The sequence below is a fragment of the Emydura macquarii genome, unplaced genomic scaffold, assembly GCF_026122565.2.
Source record: "Emydura macquarii macquarii isolate MOO-44397 ecotype Brisbane River unplaced genomic scaffold, CSIRO-AGI_Emac_v2 contig_1790, whole genome shotgun sequence".
In the NCBI taxonomy this organism is placed as follows: Eukaryota; Metazoa; Chordata; order Testudines; family Chelidae; genus Emydura; species Emydura macquarii.
In genome coordinates, this window is record NW_027131927.1 from 911,255 (window position 1) to 937,964 (window position 26,710).

The following is a 26,710-nucleotide window of genomic DNA, read 5'->3' on the forward strand; positions in this document are numbered from 1 at the left end:
CAGAGCGTGGGGGGAGGGGCTAAGGGGAAATGCAAAGGCGGGGGGCAGAGTGGAGCAGGGTCCAAGGTGCCCCCCCCCGTTCGCTCAGGCCGGCTTGGGGGACGGGGGCTCAGCACGGTGTGACTCTGACAGCGGCACAGCACCCCCTGCTGCTGGTTATCAGGCTGTGAACCCAGGCGTCCTGCCCAGACTGCAGCCTTCCCCCATGCCCGGCCAGCCCCCCGCCCCCTAAACACACACAGAGCCGGTCCCTGGGTGGGTCAGTTACTTGCCTTTATTGGGTGGGCCGGGCATTGAACAGCGGGGTGGGGGGCCCGCAGCTCTGTCGCGGCTCTTTGGAAATACAGATTCCTGCTTTGGCCCCTGTCCGTGCCCCCCCGCGGGGCTGGCGCTGCCCATGCTCCCTCAGCACCAGGGGGGCCAGAACCATCCCCGTGTCCAGTGCAAATACAGTTGGGGGGGGGGGGGAGAGTGGGCCCTTTGGGGCAAGATCCATCCCCCCCTCCCCGTCCCTGGGTCAGGACAGAAGGGACCCTCCATCCCAGCCTTCCCCAGACTCCCCCCACCATGTCCCATGAGTTTGCTGGGACTCAGCCCAGTTTCTAGAGGGCAACCCCAGCACAGACCAACCTCCCCGTCCCTCGGAGGGCCCCTTCCCTGGCTGTGCATGGAAAGAGCTCTCACTGGCCCATGGCTCCGGCGGGGGGGGGGGCACAGTTCTAGTCTCAGCTCTGCCTGTCGCTGCTGCAGCCCCCTTCCACTCCCCTCCCATCAGCACCATCCTGGGTCAGGATCTGCCAGTGCCGTTTACTGAGTCCCCTGGAAGGCACGGCCTCCATGCCCAGCAGCCGGGTGGGGGTAGGCAGGGCAGAGACAGCCCCACTCCTAGCTGGGGGGTGGATTCTGGGTCCCTCTCCCACCCCCCCCACCAGAAACAACACGTGTGACCCTCGAGCCCCCCGAATATTCCCCATGCAGCCTCCTCCCTGGTCCTTCGAGGGGAGGGGAGCCTGAGCCCCCTAAGAAAGGGCAAGCGCCAGGCACCCTCCCCCCACCAAGTGCCCCAGTTCCCCCCTCCCCTCCGGGGCCTGACTCCGCCCCCCGGGCCCCGTCCCACCCCAGCCTGTGCAACCTCCAGCCTTTCAATATAGCTCTGGCAATAGCTCTGGATATAGACTCGATTCATATATAGATCTCTGGAAAATACATCTCCCTGCCCACACGCCCCCTGCTGCCCCCAGAGGGCTAATGGGACCCCCCCCACCCCCATCTATGCGAGCCCCCCCCCCCCCGCCGGGGGAATAGCTGCTGGGTGCCTCTCCACCCCCCCCCCACTCCCCCGGCCCCTAGACGAGGCGCCACTGCAGGATGCTGGTGTCCACGCCCCCGGTGGAGAGCAGCAGGCTGTCGTCGGGCAGGAAGGCAACGTTGGTAACGTGGCTGCTGTGTCCACTCGCCGGGTGGCTCGGGGCCTGCGAAGGAGACGGGCAGGGGTCAAGGCTGGGGGGGGGAGATCTCACTAAGCCCCAGGGGCCTGCGTCAGCCGAGCGCTCCCCGGGGCTCTGCTCCCAGCCCAGATCCCGAGAGGAGCTCAGACCCCGCTGACAGCTTGCCTGGGTGCAGGGGGGCCGGGCCATTCCCAGAGCCCTGCGGGGTGGCACTGGGGTGCGGGGGGGCCCTGCCTGCGGAAAGGCTGAGCCCTTGGGGTGGGCTTGTCGTGGAGCTCGGGGGCGGGGCACACGGGCCACGAGAGGGGCTGGACTGGGGGGGGCAGGGGTCACAAACCGGAGGCGGGGGGAGGAGAAGCAGGGAAGGACCCAGAGGAGACATTGCCTGGAGATGGTGCCCATCGCAGCTGGGGGCAATGAGAGACACAGGGGGCCATGGCTGGCAGTCCCTGCGGCTGCCCTGGGGCTCAGGGCACAAGGGGATGGGGAGGGCCCGGCTTGTGTGGGGCACCAGGGGGCATGGGGCGCCGGGGGAAGGGCTGACGCTGGGGCTCACCCGCGGCTGGCAGCAGGGGTAGGAGAACAAGTGCACTTTGCCGAAGTCGTCGGCGGAGGCCAGGAACTTGCCATCGTGGGAGCGGCACACGGCGTTGATGTCCGTCCCGTCTGCGCCCTCCGGCCAGATCCCTGCCGGGGCAGCGAGGGCAGGTCAGGCCAGGCCAGGCCTGCCCTCGGGGCCCCCCAGCACCCCCGCTCCCCGACCGGGCCCCCCATCCTGCTCTCCATCCCTCCATTCACCTGCCCACCCCAACCCCTGTAGCCAGCCCCAGCCCTGTTCCCCAAACAGGCCCTCAACGCAGTGGGACCAGCCACCCCCCAGCCAGCTGCCCTGTCTCCCTCCCCCCACCACAGAGTCCATGGACCCTGGTGACAGGGGCGGGCTGCCCTGAAGGGGGCTGGCCCCGCAGCTCCCCGGCACTCACCAAAGACCCAGAAGCCTAGCACGCAGCTGGCCGTGGCCCACTCCAGGTTGCGCACGACCTCGGCGCTGGGGATCTGCCGGCAGGTGGCGGGGTCCCCTGGAGACAAGGGGGCAGGGATGAGCAGGGGACCCTGCGCCCCTCTCCCCCCTCCAGCATGGGAGGGGCAAGGAGACGCCACCCGGAGCAGCCACAGAGCCCCTGGCCCCAGCAGCCCAGGATACTCCCCTGGCCCGGGGGTCTCCCAGCCCCGCCTCGGGGGTGACGGTCCCATAATCCCCCCTTAGGGGGGTAGAAGCAGGGCACAACCCTGCCACCAGTCGGTGCCAGGAGCAGAACCCCCGAGTCCTGGCCCCCCGGTCCCCCCAGCCCAGCCCTGAGCTGGTTGCATCTTGGGCTCCCCAGGGACTTTTCTGCATTAACCATTTACTCTCCAGGCTGAGGAGTATGGGGAGGGGATCCCTGGACCCCCCAGGGAAATGGGGGCACCATGGGCTACCCACTGCAGAGATGCCCCACCGGGGACATGGGACTATTTCTCCCTTCCCAGGAGGAAAGATCACGCCTGCCCTGGTGTGATTCATCTCTGCCACCTTGGGGGCAAACTACCTCTGCCCTTAAAGGGGTGGTGCCCAGCAGGACCCCGGCATGGCGCCAAGCAGGGCCCTGGCTTCCCGGCACAGTGTCCAGTGGGCCCCGGCTCCCCAGCATACCCCAGGCCACACTCACAGTACAGGATCTCATAGTCCCCAGAGTTGGTGACGAAACAGCTGCTGTCGGCCGCCCAGTCCAGGTGGGTGATGAAACTGGAATGACCCTGGGGGTGAGGAGGTTAGTGGAGGGGAGGGAAGGGAAGATGACTGACCCTGGGGAGGAGGGGAGAGGGTTAACGGGAAGGCGGGCGACCCAGGACTCTGGGGGTGCCCATGCTATAGAGAGAACAAGGGTCTGGTTCTAGAGGTGCCCTGAGAGGCCCCCGACTGGCTCCCCCCATCCCGGGTAGCCCTGCGGTGAGCCTCACGGGGCAGGTTCTCGGCAGTGCCCCCGCTGGCCGCCCTCTGGGCTGCAGGGCATGGCTCCGCCAGCCCCATTGCTGCCCCCCCCGCAGAGCCCCCAGGGGGCAAAGCAACCCCCCCCATTCCCTGCCCAGCCCTGTGGGGTGCCCCCCGACCAGTACCAACCTACCGAGCACTTGCCGACGCGGCCGTACTTCCTGCCGCCCTCGGAAACAGCGTACACGTAGACGAAGTTGTCGTGGGAGCCCACGGCCAGGTAGCTGCCATCTGGGGGCACAGAGAAGGAGAGGGGGAGCTGGGCAGAGCCACACGGGCCGCAGAGCAGGGCCCGGCCCAGGGACAGATGGAGGCTGCTCACAAGCGACTCCAGCGGGGACGTCCCTCCACGGGAGCCGAGGAGCTACCGGAATCGGGGACAGGAAGGGCTGCAGGTGCGGGATCAAGCCAGGCACGACGAGATGGGCTCCCCTCCCCCAGCTCTGGCAGGGCCCCTCAATCCTGACCTGCAGCTCCCTGCCAGCCCAGCCCTAGATGGCCCCCCAGCCCCCTGGCGTCTCCTACCTGGCGAGAAGCTGACGACAGAGATGGGCTCGCTGCCGTCCGTGTGGATTGTGACCAGGTCCCGTGTCTCCGTGTCCAGCACCAGCCACCTGGCGGGGAGGAGAATGTGACTGTGGGCCAGGGACCCTGACAAACACCTGGAGAGACCGGGCCTGGCACACGCTCCTCCAGGCCCGAAGATGGAGGATTATTGGTCTCCCTGGGATCCCGGCAGGGCGGGCGCCGCAGGGTGCAGATCCCCGGGTGGGAGCTGCCCATCCTGCCCGCAGGGAGCACAGCCAGAGCTGGCTGGCGAAGCTCTCCCTGGGGATGCCCCGACACAGCTGCCTGGGGATGGGCTGTGAGTGGGGGGGGTCGCTCCAGCCCCAATGGGGAGCTACTACAGTGCTACTTCCACGCCAGGCCTGAGTCCCGCCTACCCCACTGGGCTCTGCGGGGATGCAGGGCACCATCATGGGACCGCCAGCTGGGGCAGCGGCATGGAACCTGCACCGCGCCCCACCTTTCCCTGGGTTCCCCGTGGGGCTGCAGTGCCCTAAAGGGTCAGCCCTCTCCACTCCCCACCCCCAATACCTTCCCGTCACCGTCCCCACCGCCAGCACCGAGCCGTTGGGATGGAAGCCAGCTGAGCGGGCTGCGTCCTGGGGGACAGAGAGAGAGAAAGAGAGAGAAATGGGGGGGGGGGATCGCTCCGGGCCTGGGACCACTGCAGCAAATGCCCCCGCACTCCCCCTCCCGGCTGCAGTGAATCGCTCCCCAACCACAAGATGCTCCCAGCCTGGCTCCTGCAGGAGGCGGTTGGCAGCTGACGCAGCTCACAGCACGCGCCAGGAGAGGGCAGCGTGAGTCCCAGGCGAGCCCCCCCCCCTCCCCCGAATCCGCGCACCTCGATGGCTTTGCTCCACAATGGCCGGCGGGTGGCCACGTTCCACAGATGGACCTGTCTGTCCTGGCCGCAGGTCAGGAACTGGTCCAGGCTGGGGTGGGTGGCCAGACCCCAGAGCTCCTCCGTGTGACCCTGGGGAGAGATGGGTCTGCTCAGTGCCCAGATTCCCGACCTTTCCTACCCAGGAGCCCCCCCCCCCCCCGGGCTTCAGCAAGGCGGGCTTAATCCAGGAGTCCTGGCCCCAGCCCCTCCCTGCTCTGACCACTAGACCCCACTCCCCTCCCAGGGCTGGGCACAGAACCCAGGTGTCCTGGCTCACAACTCACAAACCAGGTTGCAACTGTTTTCTATGTGCTGTGTATGTCACTATGGGTGTGACCCCCTCCTCCCCTGCCCCCCCTTCACATGCTCACCCCCACACCCAAGACCCTCACAAACCCTTCCCTCCCCCCAGGGGATCATAGAAACATCGGACAGGAAGGGACCTCGAGAGGGCAACTAGTCGCGGGCAACTCCATAGTAACTAGCCCATCCCTGACAGGTGTTGGTCCAACCTGCTCCCAAAAACTGCCAAGGATGGAGATCCCACAACCTCCCCAGGCAATTGATTCCAGGGCTTAACTACTCTGACAGCTAGGAAGCTTTTCCTAATGTCCAACCTAAACCACCCTGGCTGTAATTTAAGCCCATTGCTTCTTGTCTTATCCTCAGAGGTTAACGAGAACCATATTTCACCCTCCTCCTTGTAACAATCTTGTATGTGCTTGAAAACTCTTCTCATGTCCCCCTCTCAGTTTCTCTTCTCCAGGCTAAATAAGCCCAACTTTTTCGGTCTCCCCTCACAGGTCCTGTTTTCTAGCCCTTTCATCAGTTTTGTTGCTTTTCTCTGAACTTTCTCCACATCCTTCCTCAAATGTGGCGCCCAGACCTAGACACAAGACGCCCGCTGTGGTCGGATCAGCGCGGAGCAGAGCGGAAGAGCTTCTCCTGTCTCGCTTACAACGCTCCTGCTGATACACCCCAGAATGATGTCTGCTTTTTTTTTTTTTTTTTTTTTTTTGCAACATTGTCAGAGTCTTGACTCATTTTCAGCTTGTGATCCACTAAGACTAGGGGGAAGTGGCTGAGCCAGCACAGGGCTCTTCTATTGGCTGTCTGGGAAGTCTGTCCCAGCACCATTTGTCCCACCCCCGACTCCTGCTCCAGGCTGTGGCAGGGCAGCAAACTGCATAGGGGGTGGACATGGATACCCGCAGAGGGCATGGGGAGGGGGCAGGAGGTGATGGGTACCTGTGAAGGGGAGAGGGGGAGGGGATGGGTGTGATGAAGAGGGAATTTTCTGCAAACATTTTGTATGTTGTGTCTCAATTTCCCCCATATGCTGCATTGTCCCCGAGGGGGTGGAGAAGGGCTGGTTACTCTTGGGGGAGGCCTAGAGATGCAGATGTGAATGGCGCCTGGCAGTCTTGGGTTTGGGGGCCCAGGTCAATGGGGAGATGATGGCACACGCCACCACCCGGACACTTGGTACCTAGCAACTAACAATAGGAAGCCAGCCGGGTCCGACCAGCTGTGAACGAAGGACAGAGGAGGGGCCAGGTGGGATGGGCCCGGGAACCTGAACAAAGATGACACAGAGGGACAGAGTGGGAGCGAAGGGGGTCACACTGCCTGGCTGGGCTCGGGGCTGATCCCGACGGGCCAGGCTGTAACTTCCATCTCTCCGCTGACCAAGGACTTTCTACGCTTGGTCCAGTTGCCTCATAACCCCGACTGCGCCCGTGCTGTGAGCACCCCCTGCAGGTGCTGGCGAAGGACTGCGCTGCACCCCAGGATGGGACGAGTCTCCCTCAGGGTCTGCCTCAGTGGGTCTCGCTGAACGAGCTCATGGTGGGACGTAGAGGGGCTGATGGCCCAGGGGTCCCGCCTAAGGAGGTGGTGAGGCTGCATGGCCTGCCCTGGAGGGAGAGTGAGACCCCAGAGGGTCTGTTGCACTGACTGGAGGCTTCCCAGAGACTGTTCCAAAGCTGGGGCCAGAGCACTGACCGAGTGGATCTGTGACGATGGGACCTGCACTGGGGTGGGTGCCTGCATGGGGCGGGAGGAGTACCTGCACCAGGAGGGAGAAGCCGGTGGCCAGCGAGCCCTGCAGCACCGAGTTGCGGGTAGTTCCCACGAAGAGGGTGTCACCTTTGCCTTCTGCGATGGTGCGCACCGGCCCGAAGCTCTCTGGGACCTAGGGAGAGGACAGCACCAAGCCACGGGCATAGCTGGGGGATAGAACCCAGGTTTCCTCCTCCCCCCACCCCCCAGCTCTAACCCATCACTCCCCTCCCAGAGCCGGGGACGGAACCCAAGAGTCCTGGCTCCTGCCCATCCTCCCTCCTGACCCCTGCTGCTTGTGCGGCCACAGGAACACTGCACCCCCGTGGGGGCTCGGGGCAGAAGGGGACATGGCACCTGCTCCCCCGCACCGGCCCCCCTCACCTCATTCTCCTGCAGCTTCTGGTAGTCGCGCCCCCAGAGCACGACCCGGCGGTCCTTGCCACCGCCCGAGACGATGGTGCCATTGTGTAGCACGCAAAGCCCGAAGACGCCACCCTCATGCGCCCCCAGCACCGCCTGGCTGATCCGGTTCCCCCCTGCTGGGCAAGGGCACAGTCAGCAGGGAGAGCCCCCCCACTGGGAACCACATATTCCTCCCCCTCCCCCCCCACAGGGGCAGCTGTAATTTAGGGTCCCCGAGGGGGGGGATCATGGAGTCACTCCTTGTGCTGCTATGACTTCAGCCACCCACCCCCTCCCCCCCAAATCCAGATGCTCTTTCTGGTTGCTCCCCACACCTGGAATTCTACCCCCTAGCCAGTTCCCTCCCCAACACCGATGCCCTCTCCCAGGGCAGCTCCCACCGCCCAATGCCCCCCCTGCACCCGGTACTGACCTTTGCCCCAGATGTAGAGGTTGCCCCCAGAATCGCCGGTGACCACGTCTCCGTTCTCGGTGAAGGCCACGCACAGCACGTACTTGGGCTTCTCGTGTTTCTGGGGGGAGGAGGAGAAGACAGGTGACCTCCCTGTAACCGGCCTCTGCAGGTTCCCACCCCTGGGACGGCTTGGCAAGCGGGACGCCCGGAGAGGACAAAGGGGGCAGAGTCGTAACTGCCCAGCAGTTGAAGGGCTGCTCTGCCAAACCCAGCCCCTGGTCTGCTTCCAGATCAGACACACAACGTCTTGTCTAGCGTGACCTGTGCTCCATGGAGCAGCCTGGCCAAGCTCAATAACGGCTGGTGCCGCCATTTCTTTAGCACAATGAGCTCAAAGAGGAGCAGGAGAGGAATGCGAAGCTGACCTGTCACACTCTGCAATACAAAGTCTGCCCCTTCTAGATAGGGACTGTGCTGGAACTGCCTGGCCCCTACGTGAAACGAATAACTTAGGAGGCGACCTGAGGTCCTTAGTTCGATCTAGATAACACGAGAGCACTCTTCCTGAATCCACAGCATGTGACCTAGAATCCCCTTTACTTGTATGAGATTTAAGAGAAAACACAGGTAAGTTTACACTTGGATTAACTTGGAAATCCAAAGCTGCCTTCAGAAGGGATGTAGGATGCGGTCTAAGAACTGTTTTGTCTTTATGGAAAGCAGCATCGGGGAGTTGTGCCAACAATGTGCACGGCTCACTAACTCCAGCAGAAGTGATTGCTAGTACAAAGACTGCCTTTACAGAAAGATGAAACAGGGAACAATCCTGTAGCTGCTCAAAGAGAGGAAGACAGGAGCTTATACTAAATTCAACTTCCACATAGGGATTGGAGAACAGAGATTCAGTAAGCCTTTTACAATGTTCTTCACCAGCATGTGTGAGAAAATGCATTTGCCCTTAATAGGAGTGTGGGCTGATGCAAAAGCTGTTAGACGTACTTTAACAGAGGATAAAGATAAAAGAGGATGTCTCAGAGCAACAGATATTCTAAAATCAATTGAACACAGGATGAAACTGGGTCCACATTTTTATTAGCTGCCCATATAAAAAATCTTTTCCATTTAAAGTCATAATTTCTCCTGGCAGAGGGTTTTCCAGCACTAATGAGAATTTGCTGATTCTCAATGGAAAGGAACTTTTCTAGATCCCTCAACGTCCTGTCTCCCTAGCTGTTAGATGTATGATTTGAGATCTAGGCAGAGGACTCGCCTCTGCTGCTGTCAGGGCAGGTCCTCTGGCAACCGCAGCGTTGTGTATTTGGCGCTGGATAAGTGGGGTAGCTAGGGGTGTCACGGTTGTCCCCACCACGCTGGAGCAATCAAGATCATCCAGGCAGAATCCTGTATTCTTCTCGCTAGAACTTTGGGAACTGGGGGGAGATGCAGACATGAGATCTTTTCCCCAAGCTAAGAGGAACCCGTTTGTCAACGATTGACTGTCCCAACCTGCTCCTGAGCAAAAACAGGGTAATTTCTTCTCAAGTCCAGTGGTAAACAGAACTACGTCCAGAAACCCCCGATCGTTGAAGATACTCTGGATACTGAATCTTTTAGAGCTCACCCGTGAATCTGGGACGAGACCCTGCTGAAATGATCTGCCATCTCATTGTGTTCTCCCACAACAGGTCAGAGGACAGGGTAAATGGTAAACGGAACACCCCAGATCCAATGTTTTATTGCTTTGCAGGATGGTGAGGTTGATCGCACGCCATGCTCCCCAGTTGTTCACGTAATATACAGCAGCCACACTGCCCATTGCTACCTGGGTAACCGCATTGCGTATCTGTGTGAGAAAAACCTCCAGAGCCAAACGGATCACCCGCAAGTGCCAGCATGATTATGTGCAACAGAGATTTTCTGAATCTCCAAAGGTCCTGAACCACAACGCTGTGGAGATGCCCCCCCCCCCAACCAATCTTGGATGGGTCTGTGGTCACTCTTAAGGTAGGAGGAGGTGGGTTGAATGAGACAGGCACAGAACGTCCTCAAAGGTGTAATCGCCACGCTAGAAAAAGCTGAATTTTCTTTGGCACGGAGTATTTTTAGCATAATTTCCGCAGTGGGTTATAATTCCTTCAGAGCCAGAATTGGAGTGGCCCCATTCTGAACCTGGCGTATGGAGTTACTCCTGCTCTAAATGCCATGAGGCCCAGTAATTCAAACAATACATGACCCTTGGAAAGGGCTGTAGCATCAGCTTCTGTTTGGTAAAAGTGATTTTCAAAGAACTCTCTTCTGGGAGAAAATCCCTTCTCTTTCACACGGTCGAAGATTGCCCCCCATCACAGAGCCCCAGGAACAGGGCTACACCTCCAGATTTGGAAGCACCTGTCAGTGGGCCAGGGTCCCCAGGGGCTCACTCTCCTTCCAGGGCCGGCCACCTGGGATCCCCGCCTCGGAGACCAAACCTCTGAGCTCCAGGCTCCTGCTGCACTCGGTGAACTCTGCCCAGCGGAGATAGACTCCTGGCACAGCCTGGTCCCCTCTGCAGAGACAGATGCCCCCCACCAAGCTGTTTGCAGTGACACTCAAGCAGCGTTTTCTCAACAGTCGGGTTTATTAATCAGTTGGATCCCAGCCTCGGCAGCCCTTAGATTAGCAGAGAGCCATAAAGGTTAAAGCATCGTCCGCTGTAGTCAGCCTAGAACAATTCACCAGCCAAGCTGGAGTGACTCCATTGTCAGACTCCGAGGCTCCCTCCTTAGTCAGTTCCCAGGTAAGGGGTCCAAGCTTCTCCTAGAGGCATAAGCACACGACCTCGTTCAACATCTGACTTTAGATCCAATCCTGAATCCAATATCGAAGCAACCAGGGAGCTCCGCGCAAGGTGGAGAAAAGGTCTCCCCTGGTGGCCCTGTAAGGGCTTGAGGGGGTGGTGATAACCCCAGAGACCTCTAGCCTCCATCTTTTGCCCGGTGGGAAATGCAATCTGCTCAGATCTGAAGAGGGGTGAGGATCCAGAGGAATTGAAGCCATCAGCTTTACTGGGTGTTCTTGTCTTTGTCCAGACTTCGGATCCGTGAAACGTGAGTGATCCGAAGAGCTGCTGGACATAGACCAATCTAAAGCCTCTCTCCTCTGGGAAACTGTGGTAGACACTCCTGAGACACGCTGCGGATCCTTGGGTCGCTTGTTCAGACCCAGGTCAACGTGGCATATACCGAGGCTAAAGCCAGAGCTGAGAATGAGCTGGAACTGCAGCGTGGCACTGAAGCCCAAGCTCTTGTCTCTGATGCGGATGGTTTCTTGGATCTGGACCTGGTCGGAGCTGACTCCAGTCTCTTATCTTTAACATCAGATCCTTTAGAGCTACCGGATCCCAAAAGCTTTAGTGACCGAGGCCTCTTGTAACAGAAAAGCCTGCAGTCTATTTTCTCTCTTCTTCCTGGCGTGGGGAGCGAATGTGCTGCATACCTGACAACGTGCCGGCAAATGATTTTCCTCCGAGCATTTTAGGCACCAGACATGGGCGTAAGAAGGTGGAATGACCGCTGAAACCAACCTTCTTCCGCCACGACCACAAATAATTCTTATTAACAACGAAAACTAGACTGGACTCATCCGAACGAACTTAACCTAACGACTGACTGGGACTAATTCCTCCCCCGTCAACTAGCATCAGGCACGGAGCGCCTGATGGAAGGAAGGTGGCTCCCGTCCTAACACGGTGGCAGTGGGCAAGACCTGAGGGGGTAGCAGTGCTGGCGCCCCACCAATGGCCGTGCGCCCTGAGGGCAGGAGAGGAGAGGCAGGGGCAAGGCACCGCGAACAGGGCCTGCTAGTATCACTGTCCCGGCTGCACCTGTTCGGCACATCCCGGAGCGGAAATATGCAGAGGACACATGAGGAAGGATGGGAGGCTCCAACCCAGGGCAACCGCCCTGCTGGCCCTCTGCCAGGGACCTGCCCCACCCAGCCCGGGACCCAGGACCTGCCCTCCCGGGCCTCTGCCAGGGACCTGCCCCACCCAACCCGGGACCCAGGACCTGCCCTCCCGGGCCTCTGCCAGGGACTTGCCCCACCCAGCCCGGGACCCAGGACCTGCCCTGCCGGCCCTCTGCCAGGGACCTGCCCCACCCAGCCCGGGACCCAGGACCTGCCCTGCCGGCCCTCTGCCAGGGACCTGCCCCACCCAGCCCGGGACCCAGGACCTGCCCTCCAGGCCAGGAACAGGACCCCCAAATCCCCATTACTGGGGCACAGGCCTCAGCCCCCCCCCCCCGCCTTCAACTTTGAGGGCACAGGACTGAACCCCCGAATCCCTTATGAGGGCAAAGGCCTCAGTGCCACCTAACTCCCTATGGCAGAGCCCCAGTGGCTCCCCAATTCCCAGCCCCCTGGCTCTGCCCCCCGGGCCCTCCTCACCTCGAAGATACCCTGCCGTTTGCTCAGGCTGCCCCTGTCCAGGCTCCAGAAGTAGATGTGCGACTTCCCGCAGGTGATGAGCAGTGCCGGCTCCGTGGGGTGGAAGGTGGCAGCCAGGACCGACTCGTTTGAGCACTGCGGGGGGAGAGGGAGAGTGTGAGGGGGGTGGGTGCCGGAGGGAAATGTTGCGGGGGGGGGGGGGGGAAATATCGGAGTGCAGGGGGTTACCTTGACGTCAGCGATTTTCTGCTCCTTCTGCCAGTCCCACACCGACAGCACGTGCTCGTTGGAGTCGTCCACGGTGCACAGCTGCCCTCCCCCGTTCTGCGGAGAGGAGAGCGGGGGTCAGTACACCCTCTGCCTGCTGACCCCCCCACACTGTGCACATGGCCCCCCACATCCTCTGTCCCCCCCCGCACACTCTGACCCCCTCAACACTGCCTCCCCCACTCACCAGCCCTCCTCCCCCCATTCTCCTGTCCCTGCCACTCCCAGCACTTTGGCCACGGGGGGTGGGGGGGGGGGCAGTGCAGTTGGGTCATTGGTTCCCTACACCCCCTTTCGAAGGGGGGAAGGGCAGGCTCAGTGGGGTGTGGGGGGGATCACCCCGTGTGTTCCCCCAGGACCCCGCAGCCAGGAGATTCCTCCAGGGATGGCCAAGTGCCAGCTTCGCCCCCCCTCCAGGGCTAAGAGACAGAAGAGAGCACCCCAGCTGTGGTGAAGGGGTCAAGGGGAAGGTGAGGGGATAGGGGGGTGGTGAGTGGACAGGGACTGGGGCAGGTAAGAGGGGGGCGGGGACAGGGGCAGGTAAGGGGGTGGGGCTGAGATGAGTTGGGGGCAGGGCTGGGTAATAGGCCAGGGGGCAGGGCTGAGGTAGGGGGCAGGAGCAGGTGGCCGGCGAGGGGAGGCAGGTCACTCACAGACTTGGAGAATCCCACGCAGCTCACGGCTCGGTCGAAGGCCCCCAGGCCCAGCACGTGCAGCGTGTTCAGGCTGACCGAGTCCCAGACCCGCACGTGGGGCAGCAGCGGCTGCAGGGGAAGCCGGGAAGGGGGAAGAGGGGGGGCGGACTGTCAGCCTGGCCCAGCCCCCCCACTGCTCACCGGGGGCAGGGGCAAATTTCCCCAGCAGCTGCTGGGCCCTGGGAATGGGGAGACACCCCCCAGCAGACCCCTCCACCGTCCAGCCCCCATAACCCCACCTCCAGGACTGGCATTTTCCTAGCACCACCCTCCCCCCCATAGGCATCTGCCTTGCCCCCTATTGCAGACCCCACAGGTGCCCCCCTCCTCACCTTGCCGTCCTTGGACGTCCCAGCTACCTGCCCCGTTGCTATGGTTACCATGTCAGGGTGCACGGCCAGGCTAGGGGAGAGAGGAGCAAGTTCAGACTCCACAAGTGACACGAACTGCTGGGTCTCAGCTCTCCACAGGCACGCTGGATGGGGGGCTTGGGCAACTTTCCCCCCATCCACTACCATCCAACCCACATTGGAGCAAGACGCACCAGGGGGCAGGGATTGAAGTTCTGCCCTCCCCTTTCCCCTTCATTTGCTATCCCTAAGGCCTTGTGGGGCTGCTTGGTTTGGGGGGGGAGGGGAGATGGGGCAGGGGGCCTTTCCCCTTGAGCAAGGGACTGGTTGGGGGAGGAATGGGGCACAGTGGGGCCTTTCCCTTTGAGAGGGCACCAGCTCCGATCTGACCTGGTTGGGGGAGGAATGGGGCACAGTGGGGCCTTTCCCTTTGAGAGGGCACTGGCTTTGATCCAGGCCAGGCCCAGGTGCTGCTGCCGCTGCCCTGTGACACCTTCCTCCCAACACCCACCCCCACCGGGGGCGCTGGGTACCCACTGTGCCCCTCTCCCCACCACTTGATGTCGTCGTTGTGGCCCAGGTAGTGGCGCTGGCGCTGCTCCTCCACGCTGTACAGCACGGCCACGGCTGCCACGAAATAGACGATCTCCCCCGTGGGCAGCAGGAAGAGGTTGGCCCGGCAGTCGCGGCCCCGGTACCCATAGCTGGGGGCAACAGGTCAAGGAAAAGAGGGCAAGGCGGCTCCCATCCCCTCTGCCCACCCAGCACCTTTGGTCTGCAGCCAATAACCCCGCAGCCCCCTCAACTCCATGAGAAGGGGAAACTGAGGAACCAAGTGATGTGATCTGTCCCCTCCCCCGTCACCCAGGAGCCCTGATTCCCAGCCCTTCTGCTCTAACCACTAGCTACCACTCTCCTCTCAGAGCTGGAGATAGAACCCAGGAGTCCTGGCTCTCAGCCCGGTGCCAGCAGAGACCTGTTCTTAAGCTCTGTTTGCTAAATAGGGCTAGCCGGCAGGCCTCAGGAAGCGCGTGGCCCCTGGTGATACTGGTGTAACTGGTCAGACGTGTCTGTGTAAACAAGGCCCGAAGGACCAAAAAACGTTTTGTTGAAAAATGTTTCATTTCAAACTTGTGGCGGTTCCTGGCCCCGCCCAGAGGCAGCCACGGGGCCCAATCCACCCAAGGTGGGGGTCACAGCCAGAGACACGGGTTGCCAGGCTTAGCCACGGGCCAGGGACGCGAGTGGTGGATACACCCAGTCCAGTTTTAGCTTCTTCGGCGGCAGCTCCGGCTTGGCGTCCAGGCTGTAGGTGGCCACGAGGGCGTCGGGGACGTGCATGGGGACGGGACGGCCCCGCAGGAACATCTTCACATAGCCATCCTCTGCGTATAGACAGGGCTCATGGGGAGGGGGGCTGGGAGGCACTGCCCCTGCCCCCCCCAGCACCCCAGGGAGCAGATCTACCCCCCCCATCCCCCACAGTCAGCCCCCCGCACACCCGGAGATTGCTCCTGCCGTCCCACAGAATCAAGGTCTGTTTATCGGGGCCTCCCTCACCTGTCCCCCTCCCGGCTGCCCCATAGCCCCTCCCTCCCGCTTGCCCAGCGTGCTGCGGGGCACCCACTCACCAGCACTGAAGGTGGCCTCCTTGGGTTTGCTGCAGGAGAGAAACGGAGCTATTACATCAGGGACCTGGACTGGCATCCCATCATACCACCTCCTCCCCACGCCAGCATGGGCGATGTCCCCTGCACTTGGGGCCAGCAGCGCTGGGGCTCAGGGCCGTCCAAAAAACTGCTGACACCCTGGGCCACCTCCCTCAGGCCTCTGGTGGCCAATGGCAAGTGTGTGTGGGGGGCCCTCTTACTGTGGGGCTCACCTAGCCTGTCCCAGAGATCCCACCCCCACCCCAGGCACCCCTGCCCCACACAAACAGTCAGACGCCCATCCTCCCTCTGGCCAGGATGGAAACTCCCAGCCGGGAAGGAGTTAAGGCTCCCAGCACAGGGCGGCTCCCGGCCCATCTGTCGTTGTAGCTTTTATCTCCACCACTGCAAGGGGCACAACAGTTGATGCCTCCCCAGCCAGTCCCAGCCTGCCCCTCCTCCCCACTCCCGCCAGCCTGCCCCTTTCCCAGCCAGCCCCACAATTCCTTCCCCACTGGGCCAGCCTGCCCCAGTGCCCCATTTCCCTCTGCATGAGCCAGCCCCTCCCCCCACACAAGCCAGCCCCACTGCCCCCCCCTCCAAAAGCCAGTCTCATTGCCCCTCCCCCACCTGGTTGCATCAACCTGCCCCTCCCCCACCCTGCCCCATGTCCATCCCTACTACACCAGCCAGCCCCACACTGCCCCTCCCGCACCAGCCTACCCCATGGCCTCTCCCCCCACCTACCCCTGCACCAGCCTGCCCTCCGCCGCACCTGCCTGCCCCACAGCTCCCCTCTGCCCCTCCCTGCTGCACCTGCCTGCCCTGTTGTCTCAACCAGGATCCCCCCCACTCCGCCTGCCCCACTTCCCCTGGGCACCCGGCCCGAGCGCCACCCCCGCAGTCTCTGGAAAGGGGCCCAACCCCGCTGCACCCAGAGCTTGGGGGGCAGGCGCCTGGCGGGGGGGGTGTCTATAGCTGCTACAGTAGCCCCCCCCTCCAGGGGAGGGGGTCTGAGCGCGGGGCCGGGGGGCCGTGACCCCGGGGCCGATCCGGGAAGAGGTGGGGCGGGCGGGGGGTTACCTGGGGCTGGCCCCTGCCGCCACCGCCCTCCGCATGGTGCCGGCTGCGCTGCGCTGCGGTGCCTCCGGAGTCCTGACCCCCACCCGGGCTGCCGGGGCGGAGCTGCGGGCTGGGCCCGGCCCTGGGCGCTTCCCGGACGGGCCGAGTCCGGCTCCACCCCCGGGAGGCTGGGACCGGAGAGAGTCTCGGCCTCTTCTCCAGTCCCAGCCCGCGCAGCCCGCCCCGGCGGGGCTGGGCGAGCCCCAGAGACTCCCCGCCAGCGCCTGAGTCACCCCCAGTTCCCAGCCCCCCACACCCTGAGTCACCCCCCAGCCCTTCAGTGCCCCGCCCCTCACAACCCCAGTGCCCCAGCCAGCGCCTGGACCCCTGACTCACCACAAATGCCTGTACCCCTTCACCCCCAGCACCAGACCCCCATACACACAGCCACGCCCAGCCACCAGTGCCAGCCCCCCCAGTGCTGGACCCCCACATTCTGAATCATCCCGTTTTCAGACCCCCTGCACCCTGAGTCACCCCGGCCTCTTCCAGACATCCCCGTGTCTGAGCTCCACACCCCAAGTCGCCCCCAGTGACAGCCCCCAGTGCTGTCGGCCCCAGTCTCTTGCAGCAACCCCCAGCATTAGACCTCTAGTGCCAGGGCCCCTGCACCCCAAGGAATCCTGAGCCCCTCCCAGACCCCTGCAGCCTGAGATACTCTCAGCCTCCCGTTGCCGGCCCCTGCATAGTGCCAGACCTCCCCAAGTGCTGGCCTGCCCACACCCCCGAGTCACCCCCAGGTCCCAATACCTCTCCAGACATCCCTAGCACCACCCCCCAGTGCTGGGCGCCTCCTCTTTTTCCCTCCTGTAGTGCCAGACCCCTCCCTACTGAGTGCCAGGCCCCCAACCACCCAGCATCTGGCCCCCCATACTCTTGAGTCAGGCCCAGGCCTCCAGACATCTGTAGGGCCAGCCCCACAGTGCCAAGTCTCCCTGGCCTGCCTCCAGCCCCCGAACCTCCAGACACCCTCCAGCACCAAGCCCCACATCCCTGAATGACCCCTCCCAGAAGCCCTCCAATGCCAGGTCCCCAGCACCCCCAGACATCGCTCCCAAACACCCCCCCCCAGTGCTGGACCACCCCAATCCCTCCAGCTCCCTTCAGCCTTAAGCCACCCCAGCCTCCTCAGGGCTGGCCCCCCAACCCACTGAGAACCCTAGCCCTGAACTCCCCCAACCCCCTCCCAGCCCCCAGTGATGCCCCTGGTACCATGCTCCAATCCCCCCTCCCCCCCCCCGAGTCAAACTGGAGCCTGAACCCCAATGCACCCTGACCTTCCCCAGAGCCACCTCGGTGCCAGGTCCCCCCCCCCGAGCTTCCCCAGCGTGGTGATGCGGCCCAGCACCCCCTCCAGGCACTATGTCCTGAAACTGCCCCCAAACAGACCCAAAGACTAACACCAGAGCCGACCTGGTGTTGGGTCCCAGCCTCACGCCTGGACTCCACCGTCTGGCTGGGCTGCCCCGGGGCCCGTCCCCTCCGAACCTGGCCCACCCCAGCCTCCCTGAGCTCAGGTGGGGTCTGGCTCCAAACCCCTACGTCTCTCCCTCTGAGAGGGGTCACGGCCGCTGGACGGCCTGGATGCCACCATGTGGTGACTGGCTGGCTGCCTGCGCTGCCCTGGTATGGCCAGCGCCTGCCCAGCGCCCCATCCCACCCCACCTGGGGGCTCAGGGAGACAGGTCGGTGTGGGGAGGAGGAGGACGCATCTCGCTGCAGGAGCCACCCGCTTGCTGCTGAAGACTTCCAGGGACAGACTAGCATCCTCTGGGGGAAGGGATGGGGGCCCTGCAGGGCCCCAGGGAGGGGCTATCCCTGGGTGGGGTGGCCCACTGGCCTGTCCCCATCCCCAAAGGGCCTCTCTGGGCATCAGGGCGGTTGTCATATTATCCAATCCCGGCTAATGTAGCACGGCTTGGTGCCCTCTAGCGGCTTCAATTGTGTATGGCCATTTCCGAGGCAGCTGTGGGGGCCGATCCTGCGGCTCTGGTGGCCGAGCCTCGTGAGGTCAGATCCTGAGGTTGCAGGTTTGGTCCCTGCCATGGATAGTCCAGCAGTGCCAGGGGTTCCTTGGGCGCAGCGCCCCACTGCCCTGTGGCACAGCCTAGGACCCAGCGTGGCAGGGAGGCAGCCCAGCCGGCAAGGAGGGCGCAGGCTGCGTAGCTGGGCTGAGAGCACGGGTAGGAGCCTGGCAGAGAGGGGTGCAGGAGGAAGGGTGGGGTCTTTGGCCCCTGCCCCAGGAGGAGAGGCGGAGACACGTACCCATCACGCTTCCCGCTGCAGGAGCTGCTGGACGAGGTGGTGCGGCTCCTCTGCTCCCTGAAACAGTCGCGTCTGAGCGCGGCCGGCCGCTCCGGGGAGGGGCAGGTGTGCCCGCTGCAGGAGAGAGAGCATCAGCCAGCCGGAAGGGGGCCAGCCAGCGGTGGGGGGGCAGCCAGCCAGACAGCAAGGGGGACAGGGTGTAAGCGCACAAGAGGTAGGGCGGCGAGTGGAAGAGGAGGGTGGGCCGCAAGGTGCAAGAGTAGAAGGATGAAGCAAGGGGGTTGCACGGGGGGTCAGGCTGGGTTTGCCCAGAGCAAGGGGGGCCAAGAGGGTGGAGGGAGCCTACTGCCCCTCAGGTGGCTACGCCAGACGCTCACCATTCTATTTCTGGGCATTTAATTTCCCAGTGCGCACCCCCCTCCGGCCCCATTACATCTGTGACCGCACTCCCCCCTCTCCGCGTGCCCAGGCATTGGGCTCCCCCACAAGTGACTGGCCGGGGCAGGGGAGCAGTGGGGTGCAGCAATGCAAGCGGCGTGAGGCAAGACGTGACCCCGCAGCTGCTGGCGGGCGGGGGGGGGGGGGGAGTGTGACGGAAGCCATGCCACAGCGACGGGGCCTGGGCACACAGTGCACCAGCACATCCGTGCTGACAGACAGAGACCCCGCCCCTACTAGGCACAGCTATGGAGACCACACAGAAACCTGCCCCTTCCCCACCCGACACAGGCCAGACACACGGACACACAGGCAGCCCCAACCCAGACTCACAGTGCAGAGATACAGACTCTCCAAAGCTGCTAAGCTGTTTCAGGCCCCCCCAGCCCTGCACAGTACAGATACAAAACCCCCCAGCTGCGCCCCTGCATCCGACACGCGCATTCCCGCTTGACAAACCCCTGCCCAGTCCTCTGGCCCTAGAGATCCCCCAGCTGGCAGCCTGACGCCAAGCAGCATTAGCCCTGCCGGAGCTCTGGACGTGGGGTGGCAGGGATGGGGAAGTTGCTCAAACCCTAATTCCCCTTCCTCCCTCCCTCCTGTGAAGGGGCAGCCTGGCTGGAAATGCAGGCCTGGCCCCTGCGATGGGGTAAATCGGTGTCACTCAGGATGTGGCCCTTGTGTCTCTCCTTCCTCCATCTCCACACCAGCCCCCGGCCCCCCCGGCCGTTGGCCCCCAGGGACACACGCCAGCTGCACTGGGACAAGAACAGGCGAAGGCAGGAGCAGCTGTTGCTATGGAGCCTTCGGGACCCAATCCTGATGCTGGGGGGTGTCACCCATTGGGAGCATTGGGAGCAGGGCAGGAGACCAGCTGGGGTTTGTCACCCCTGGCTGGGTGCAGCACCAGGGGGGCCTGGGGCTGTGCTCACGGGAGGCCTGGACTTGCGGGGGGCGGTTCTAGGCCCCTTAGCGGCTGGCCTGGGCCAGCCCAGAGGAGCAGGACGGGTGCGGAGAGACAGGGAGACTCGCGCACGGCACCTTCCCACCCCAGCTGCTGGGTGCTCCCAGTGTCCGAGCCCCCTCTGCCCAGTCCAACCCCAGCAGCTTTGCTGCGACCCCTCGCCCCGCCCACTGGGCCATACTGCAACCCCCTAGCTCTGCTCCCCAACCCGAACTGCAACCCCCGACCCCTAGCTCTGGGGCTGTACCGCAGCTCCCCCTCCCCCAGGCCCCGGAGCAGCCCTGATGCAGAAGGCTCCTGCCCCACAGAGTCACCTCAGTGTCCCAAAGGGCCTCCCTGCCCATGAGAGCCCCCCCCACCCCCAGCGCAGGGTGGGCTGGGGACCAGTGCCTACCTCCTGGCGGCACCGTGGGCCGGCTCTCTCTTGGGGGACGACGGGGAGGTGGAGTAACCCCCGGATCTCTTCGGCGGGAGGATCCCGTTGCTGAGGATGGGCTTGGAGGGCAGCCCTTTGAGCAGCTGGCACACTGTGAAGGTGGGGAGACAGAGCAGGGGGGGGTCACTGCTCAGAGCTCCAGCCCCCCCTCCCCCTGCCCGCAATCTGCTGGGGAACTTTTCCCGCAGCCTTGGTTATTCCCAATCAGGGGGTGGAGGGTGGGAAGAAACACCCCAGGAGGCAGCCCCACTCCTGCCCCCTCTCTGCTGACTGAGCCCCACAGGGTGTGATGGGAAATGCTTGGCTGGGCTCCCCCATCAGCCCCCTCCCCACAACTTCCCCCTACTGGCACGGCCTCAGCCCCAGTTCCATGCCTCAAGGGGGAGCAAGGCCCCCGCCCCCATCCCTTTAACTCCTTCTAGAGCAGGAGGGATCCAGGCTGGGCCCTGGGACTCCAGGGCGGGTGGGGAGGGACTACCACCAGCTGTGGGGCTGTCAGAGCCGCCCTCCTGGTCTGACTGCAGATCTCAGAGGTGGCAGAGGGGGGAGCATACACCTTTGTCCACGCCCTGGGGGGGCTCCATGGGGCTCAGACCTTTCTGACCAGATTCTGTGGGGCTCAGCCTCCCCCATCCCCCCCCCGTCCTCGAGGTGGGGCTTGGCCTCTCCCCTTGGTGACAGGGGTAACCATCCAGCCCTCCTGGCTCTGCCCTGCCATTGAGGACAGCTCCTTTCGGAGGTGGGCTTGCGCCTTTGCCTGGCATGGGGCATGGCTGTGGGGCCTTTCAATCTTGCCAGAGCTCTCAGGGATCATGGGATAGGGTCAGGGGCCAGGGCTCTGTGGGAGGTGGGATTTGCCCCCCCTCCCCACACCTTGTCAGCAGGTGCTGATCCTACTTGGAACAGGCTCAGCGAAGCAGGTGATTGGATACAAGGTAAGTGAGAGGGGCTTTCTGGGAAGAGAGCACCCAGGGTGCGAGCTGAGCAGCCCTGAGGGAAGAGCCCTGGAACCTGGTACCTTTTGTGGGCCCCTTCCTCTGCAGGCTGACTCCGTTCTCCTCACAGGTACTCAGGCGCCGCAGCACGTCGGCCAGCGCTGCCTTCAGCACCTGGATCTCGTCTTCCTGCAGCTGCAGCCGCTGCTCCAGGTATGAAATGCGATCGTCCACCTCCATCCTGCTGGTGCCTGACAGGCTATCATCTGGGGGTGCAAGCAGAGGGACTGATGAACTGCTGCCCCTGGGATCTGGGTCCCTCCTGCTCCCCCAACAAAAGACAGCCCCCTGGGATCCTCCCCCTCCACCAGCATAACATCGTCATCAATGACCTGGAACTGGGGGGGGCATGGAGCTCAGACTCCCAGGCGATGCCAATGTGAGAGGAGCTGCAGGCTCAGCGATGGGACCCTGGAGCCTGGGCCATGTTAGTATCTCAGGGACACACCAGCTGCTTGTATCTCAGCCTGTCGCACAGTCCTGGCAAAACATGACACAGGCTGGACACAAGGGAGCCCTCCAGCCACGGGGAGGGGCACTGAGCTCCCAGCCGGCAGCCCTGGGCACTCTGATGCCAGCTCTTCGTATTCTGTGCACTGCCCGACCCTTATTCCCTGAGCCTCGCCCGCCTCCCACGGCCGTAGTGGAGGCAGCAATTCCTCCTGCACAGCCAAGGGAACTGGCAGGGTCCCAGCAGGCAGAGCTGGGAGCAGAGCCCCGAATTCAACAGGACAGGCCAATGGCTTAGCTGCTTTGCTCTGTGGAAAAGACTGCAAAATTTTGTGCCAGTGAAACCTCCGCTAACATGGTCCCAAGGCTGCTCCAGCCTCCGTGCTAATGGGCACTGTCCTTGCGGGAGGAGGAGAAGCTCAGACTTTTAGGTAGGGAGAGCCCGTGTCCAGCGCTCTGCAGATAATCCAAACGGGGGCATTGATACATGTGGCTAGGCTGTCTCTAACCACTAGACAACACGCCCTTCCTAGAGCTGGGGAAAGAACGGCGGAATCCTCACTCCCAGACCCCCTGCCCTGACCACAAGACCCCACACTCCTCCCAGAGCCAGGGGGAGAACCCAGAAGTCCCAGCCTAGAAGTCCCCCCCCCCCATACCTCTCTGGGTGTGTGGGGGGAGATGCTATCTGTCCCTCCCGCCTCCTGATATGGGACAAGAAATAACCACGACACCTCCCTTCCCCTGCCCAGAATCCTGCTGCTCAGTGGGAAGTGCCAGCCCCTCCCCGCCAAAGCTGTCCTGGCCCCACACCCATCGCCCACCCCACACGGGGACCCCAGCCCTAGGGCCCACAGGCCGGGCAGAGAGCGGCCCCCCTTCACCTGGGACCTCCATGCAGAGATAGGCCAGACGTTGTGGGGTGAGGCACAAAGTTGAGACTCTCTCACAGGGTCTGATGCCCTGCGACAGACACAGAATGCCCCCCGCTCCCCGGGAACTCCCGAGATACTCATCTGGGGAGCGCCTCATGGACCATCCCCAGCATAGATGGGAGCACCCATCTGAGCCAGCTGTGCCCATCCCCGAGCAACCCCTCTGACCAGCCATGCCAATCGCTGAGCAATTCCCTCCCCGCCCGGGCTGGCCATGCCAATCCCCAATGACCTCCCTAGTCAACCAGCCATGCCCACCCCCGAATGCCCCCGACCATCCATGCCCGTCTCTGAGTGCCTCCCCCCCCCCCCGACTGGCTAGACCCACCCCCGAGTGCCCCTGACCGGCCATGCCCATACTCAAGCCATCTGCTCCATGACTTGCTGTGCCCATTTCACATAAGGGAACTATGATCCCGGCTCATCCTCCTCTGGGGGCAGGAAGTGGGGGGACTGACTCTTGCAGGGGCCCCTCGGCCTGGCTGGGTGGGCCCTGGGTGAGCAGCTGAGATCAGGGGGCAGCCAGGTCCTCGTGACGGTGATGCCCCCCTACAGTGGCTTTGGCCCCCAGGCAGTGGCACCCCCAGAAATGCCCAAGCATGCAGGGAAGCAGATGAGTGACAGGCAGGATCAGGCCAATGGGCCCAGCTAGCCAGGTTCCCTCCCATACCCCAGCTGTGATCCAGGGTGGATAGTTCACGGGGACGTTTCTTTTCTGCCTTGGTGGGGGATGGGTCTGGGTCTTGGAGGGGGCCGTGGGGTGGGGGTGTCTGGTGCCACCCAGCCTGGCTGGAGACAAGTTCAGTTGTCTGCACGGTCAGGTTCCGCAGAACTTTACGGGTCCCCATCAGAGCCGGAAACAACCCCCTCCCTCCTTCCCCCTTCAGTGCCCCCTCCCCACTGCCCCCCGCCGGGCAGAGCCTGGAACCTGCCATTCCCCCATCCCTTAGATGCTGCTGCCCCAGTTCCCTGCAGAGCCAGCTGCAGCCCGGACACCAGGGCGGGCGCAGGCAGGAGCACCCACCTGTCATGCTGGGAGCTGCCCTGGGGCCCCGTGCCCTGGCTGGGCGCCTCCCCACCACCCTGCTCCCGGCCTCTGCAGTGGTGGCTCCTCCGTCCCTGCCCGCTCTCTCCTCTGCAATCGTATTTCACTCCTCGGCCCGCCCTCCCTGCAGCATCCAGGCAGCAGCCCAATGGCTGCCGCCCCGCCACAGCCACCCGCTCCTCTCCGGCTGGCACCACTCCAGTGGGAACAGCTGGGGCTGGGGGCCTGGGCTGGAGGACAGCACCACCCACACGCTGCAACCAGAGCACCTGAGCCGGGACTGTGTCGGGCACCACCCCAGTTACTGACCTTGAACCTGCCCAGGGGGGAATCAGCTGCAGGGGGGCCGAGGAGGGGCACTGGGAGCTGGGGAGCCGGGTGCCAGGCAGCCCTGGCATCTGGGGCGGGAGAGGAGGGATGATGGAAGGCACCGGCGCTATGGCAGATGCCAGGCAGTCCCATTACTGAAGGAGTGGGGGAATCCAGGCAGCCCAGGGCACAGGGAGGGCCTGGCGTGATAGAGGGTGGGGATGGGCTGGCACTAGGGGGCCAGGGAGGGGAACTGGTGGTCCTGGCACTGGGGAAGGGGAGTACCAGGTGCTCCAGGTGCCGGGAAGGAGTGCCCCTCCCCTCTCCACAGACAGCTGCATCTCAGTGTCGGGCAAAGTACCCCATTATAAACAGGCCTTGTGCCACACCCCAGAAGAGACTGCATCTCAACATCGGGCAAGGGACCCCTGTATAAACTGCTCCATGCCCCACCTCAGAGACGCTTGCATCGCAAAGCCGGGTGAAGGATTCCTGTATAGACACTGCAAAGGGCTTAGAAGTGCTGTAAGCCGAGAAAAGCCAGAGAATGGGGAGGTGTGTTATTCTACTCACAATGGAGTCTGGGGCAGCGCCAGGCGGTGCCAGCTCCTCCCACTGCTCGGCCACTTGGGGTAAGAACAGGGGCTGGATCTCTGGGGCCCTGGCAAGGAGTGCTGGGGGAACCAGGTTATGTACTCCCCAGCAGGATGTGAAGGAACCTAGCTGACGGATGGCCCTGTCCAGTCTTTTCTCTCCCACACCCTTTCCTGGCAGCAGATGAGTCCCCTCTGCACTCAAGGGGGAGGCGCTGAGGGTCATGTGCCAACGCGCCGGGGCCAGATGGAATTCCCAGGCTGCTTGGATATGAGCCCCGAGTCCTGCCGGGGAAAAGGGTTGCTGCAATCTGGGCAAAGGCTGGGAAAGGTCACACATGCAGCGAGTTCGGTGGGTCTCAGATGAGTCCCTCCTCAGGGTGTTTATTCATTTCTGTGTGGCCATCGAAGCAAAAGCAATCCAGCATCTGGACAGGGTGGGCAAAGCAAGATCAGTGCAGGAGAGGGCCCGGGCTGCCACAGCAGTGGGGTTGTGGGGTCGGGATTGAGGGGCATCAGCAGAGCTGCCCCTGTCTGCACGGCACCTTCCCATTTACCGGCTCTTTGCCCATCCCAGCTATCAGCCTCGGTGCTGCCCGAGAGCGAATCCTGCCCAAATGCCATTTTGCTGCATCCTCCCCAGAAACCGGCTTCCTCTGCAACCTGGTGTGCCCCCCAGGCACAGAGCAGTGCTGCTCCCCCCCCCCCCCGGAGCACCTACGGGAGGCTAAGGGGACTCGGAGCATCAGGAGCATGCCACCTGCAGAAGGGCCCCTGGGCTTGGCTGATGGAGCTAGAGGGCGGCTTGTAGGGGGCGCAGGGGGCCAGGTCTTGCTTGGCACGGCTGGGGGGAGGGGTGCAGGGGGCCAGCCCCGAGCACAGCTTGTGTGTGGGGGGGAGGGGCACAGAGGGCCAGCCCCGGGCACGGCTGGGGGCAGCGAGGGCCAGGCTGGCAGGCGCCCCGGCAGCACCCAGCGCCCCCAGCCCGCTGGCAGCAGCAGAGTCCGCCGGCGCTCACTCACCGTTGCAGAACTGGAGCAGCGAGGCCGTGTCGTAGGGGCCAGCGCAGCCCGGAGCCCGCTCGGCCATGCCCGCACCCGGCCCGGCCCGGCCCCGCCGGCCGCTGCCCTCCGCCCCGCGCCCCGCGCCTCCCTCCCTCCCTGCCGGTCCCTCCCTGCCTCCCGTTCCCATGGCAACCGCCTCTCGCCTGCATCATCTCGGCCTGGCAGCGGAGACATCGCAGAGCGCCCCGCCCCGCGCTCCCCCCGCCCCCCTCAGCCCACCCTGCAGCCCGCCCCGCCCCCTCTGCCCCGCCCCGCCCCCTCAGCCCACCCTGCAGCCCGCCCCGCCCCCTTACCCCCACTGCCCCCCTCCGGTCCAACCCTCAGCCCCCCAATTGAGCTCCCCCATTGCACTTCCTCTTTCTGTCCCTTCACTGAGCTCCCCTCACCCCTCCTGTCAGGCCCCCCAGGGCGGCTCCCCACTCAGCTTCCCCGGGTGGGAACAGACACCCTCTGGACAGAGGGACACAACTTTGTGCTGTTGAAGGGTGTGTGTGTGTGTGTGTGTGCGTCAGGCGAAATGCTGATTGGCTGGTTCCCACCCTTCAGACTCATTGGGAACCAGCGCCCTTCCTCCCCCCCCCCCCACCAACCGGAGACAGTGGGGGGCTAGGTAGGTGGGGCGGCCTGAGATGCTCTGGGGACACACCACGCTGATTGGAGAGTCACCGGAGAGGCTCCGCCCACCCACCAGTAGCAAATGGGAGGAGCAGCTAGGGCAGGCAGGGAGAAGGCCCGAGGGGGCGGAGTCAGAGGTGAAGGGGCGGAGCCAGCAGGGGCATGTCTGGTGTCACCCAGTTTTTGACACCTTTTCTTTCTATCTAGTTCCTTTGCTCGGTTGGGTCCCCATTCCCTCTCTGTCCCCCTCAGTTCCCCCTGCACATCCCTAAGCCCCTA

At 63.5% G+C, this 26,710-nt stretch overlaps 1 protein-coding gene across 4 annotated transcripts; it reads right to left on the bottom strand.

The window, feature by feature from the left end:
* Nucleotides 1-1,336: 1,336 nt before the first annotated feature.
* EML2 (EMAP like 2) lies at nucleotides 1,337-26,214 on the bottom strand. 4 transcript variants are annotated; one of them, XM_067556490.1, is made up of 22 exons: nucleotides 26,203-26,214; nucleotides 21,444-21,626; nucleotides 20,384-20,516; nucleotides 18,588-18,701; nucleotides 15,183-15,211; nucleotides 14,807-14,936; nucleotides 14,106-14,255; nucleotides 13,534-13,603; nucleotides 13,160-13,270; nucleotides 12,468-12,563; nucleotides 12,240-12,374; nucleotides 7,833-7,932; nucleotides 7,379-7,533; nucleotides 7,002-7,127; nucleotides 4,892-5,023; nucleotides 4,579-4,646; nucleotides 4,006-4,094; nucleotides 3,614-3,711; nucleotides 3,158-3,245; nucleotides 2,432-2,527; nucleotides 2,005-2,135; nucleotides 1,337-1,472 (listed from the first exon to the last, which is right to left on the bottom strand). In XM_067556490.1, exons 2-22 carry the CDS (start codon nucleotides 21,598-21,600, stop codon nucleotides 1,347-1,349), a joined length of 2,334 nt encoding a protein of 777 aa, XP_067412591.1. In that variant the 5' UTR covers nucleotides 21,601-21,626; nucleotides 26,203-26,214; the 3' UTR covers nucleotides 1,337-1,346. The 4 variants fall into 4 exon arrangements, with proteins under 4 accessions (XP_067412591.1, XP_067412590.1, XP_067412592.1 ...); XM_067556489.1 differs by lacking the exon at nucleotides 26,203-26,214 and adding an exon at nucleotides 25,775-25,888; XM_067556491.1 differs by lacking the exons at nucleotides 18,588-18,701; nucleotides 26,203-26,214 and adding an exon at nucleotides 25,775-25,888.
* Between the last annotated feature and the right edge of the window lie 496 nt (nucleotides 26,215-26,710).

Coding starts and splice junctions, on each gene's coding strand:
- EML2 (XM_067556489.1), bottom strand. CDS start 25,841: ATGGCCGAGCGGGCTCCGGGCTGCGCTGGCCCCTACGACACGGCCTCG. Junction 20,517..21,443: donor GAGGAAGGGGCCCACAAAAG/GTACCAGGTTCC, acceptor CCACCTTCACAG/TGTGCCAGCTGCTCAAAGGG. Junction 3,246..3,613: donor GCCGCGTCGGCAAGTGCTCG/GTAGGTTGGTAC, acceptor CCTCACCCCCAG/GGTCATTCCAGTTTCATCAC.